The following is a 1,230-nucleotide window of genomic DNA, read 5'->3' on the forward strand; positions in this document are numbered from 1 at the left end:
AAATTTAGACAACATAAAGTTTCTACTATGGGTCCATCATCTATATAAAATTAATTTTGTGATTAAAGATAAATTGGGCTTGTTTATATCTTTAAGGCTAAATACTCCCATGAGAGATAAAGACATAATAAATGTATTGCAAGATTAATGCTAAAATGACAAGAAAATAAAAGGTGCCTATTTGTAAATCATTTTGAAATGGTCATGTTTCTATATGCATTTGATAAGGAAGGGGAAGATGTAAAGTAGGCTAACTGAAGCTATTTTTAGCAATGGAACAACAAATAATTACTGGATTGTTAAAAGTCAGGAAAAAAATACCTTTAATATTAACAACACATTGACTGCCACACTAGAAAACAAAAATTTTCCTTGGGGCCACAGTGTTTTATTACAAAAATAGAACAAAAACTTTGAAAACAATTTCTAATGTAATGAAAAATTTGTTATTTTTTATTGTTTTCTGTGTGTGAGTTATATGCAACTTGAAAAACAGTTCACATAGGTGAAGAGATGTGTGAATTACATATGCTTCACGAGGCCCTGGGCTCAAAACGAGCATGAGTTAAATACAACTCAGGCAGTAGGTAATATGTTTAATAGTCAGCAGGTTTAAGTATGACAATTGAATTACTGGAGTAGAAAATGAGAAAAAAAGAACTCAGTGTATAAATTATTATTTTAGGCAATCCATATAACTTCTCTAAGTCTACTTTTTTTCTAAGTAACATGGAGACATCTCTGCCTACCTTTGAGGATAATGGCTACCTCTTGGTCAACTTTCTGTACCTCTGTACTTACCTTATATCCCCAATTTTTTAAAAGATGGATTAAGGTCATGTTAAATGACATGAGAAAACAGACTTCAAATTCTAAAGTAATACACAGAATACAGAATATTTCTATTTTCTGACCCTTATAAATATGACCAGTAGCTTAAAACCACATAGAATATAGTAAATGATTCCCTTTTGCTTTTCTAAAATGTGTTGCTCATCTTTCCCATTTCTCTCACATTCTCACTTTGCTTTCACTAGAAATTAAATTGGAATAAAGGCCATATATAACAAGACCAAAGCTAATATTATATTGAAGAGTGAAAAGTTGAAAACTTTCCTTTAAGATCTGGTACAAGGCAAAGATGTCCATTCTTACCACTTCTATTCAACACAGTACCAGAAGGTCTAACCAGAGCAATTAGACAAGAGAAAGAAATAAAAGGCATCCAAA

At 31.1% G+C, this 1,230-nt stretch overlaps 1 protein-coding gene across 1 annotated transcript in view; it reads right to left on the reverse strand.

The window, feature by feature from the left end:
• The window catches only part of CWC22 (CWC22 spliceosome-associated protein), a 55,133-nt gene that overhangs the window by 26,240 nt on the left and 27,663 nt on the right, over positions 1 to 1,230 (reverse strand). Inside the window, exon 6 of the mRNA XM_012650694.1 lies at positions 1,024 to 1,033. Within this exon, the coding sequence (XP_012506148.1) occupies positions 1,024 to 1,033 (10 nt within the window). The remainder of the gene's footprint in view (positions 1 to 1,023; positions 1,034 to 1,230) is intronic.

Source organism: Propithecus coquereli, unplaced genomic scaffold (genome assembly GCF_000956105.1).
Source record: "Propithecus coquereli isolate 6110/MARCELLA unplaced genomic scaffold, Pcoq_1.0 Scaffold34, whole genome shotgun sequence".
In the NCBI taxonomy this organism is placed as follows: Eukaryota; Metazoa; Chordata; class Mammalia; order Primates; family Indriidae; genus Propithecus; species Propithecus coquereli.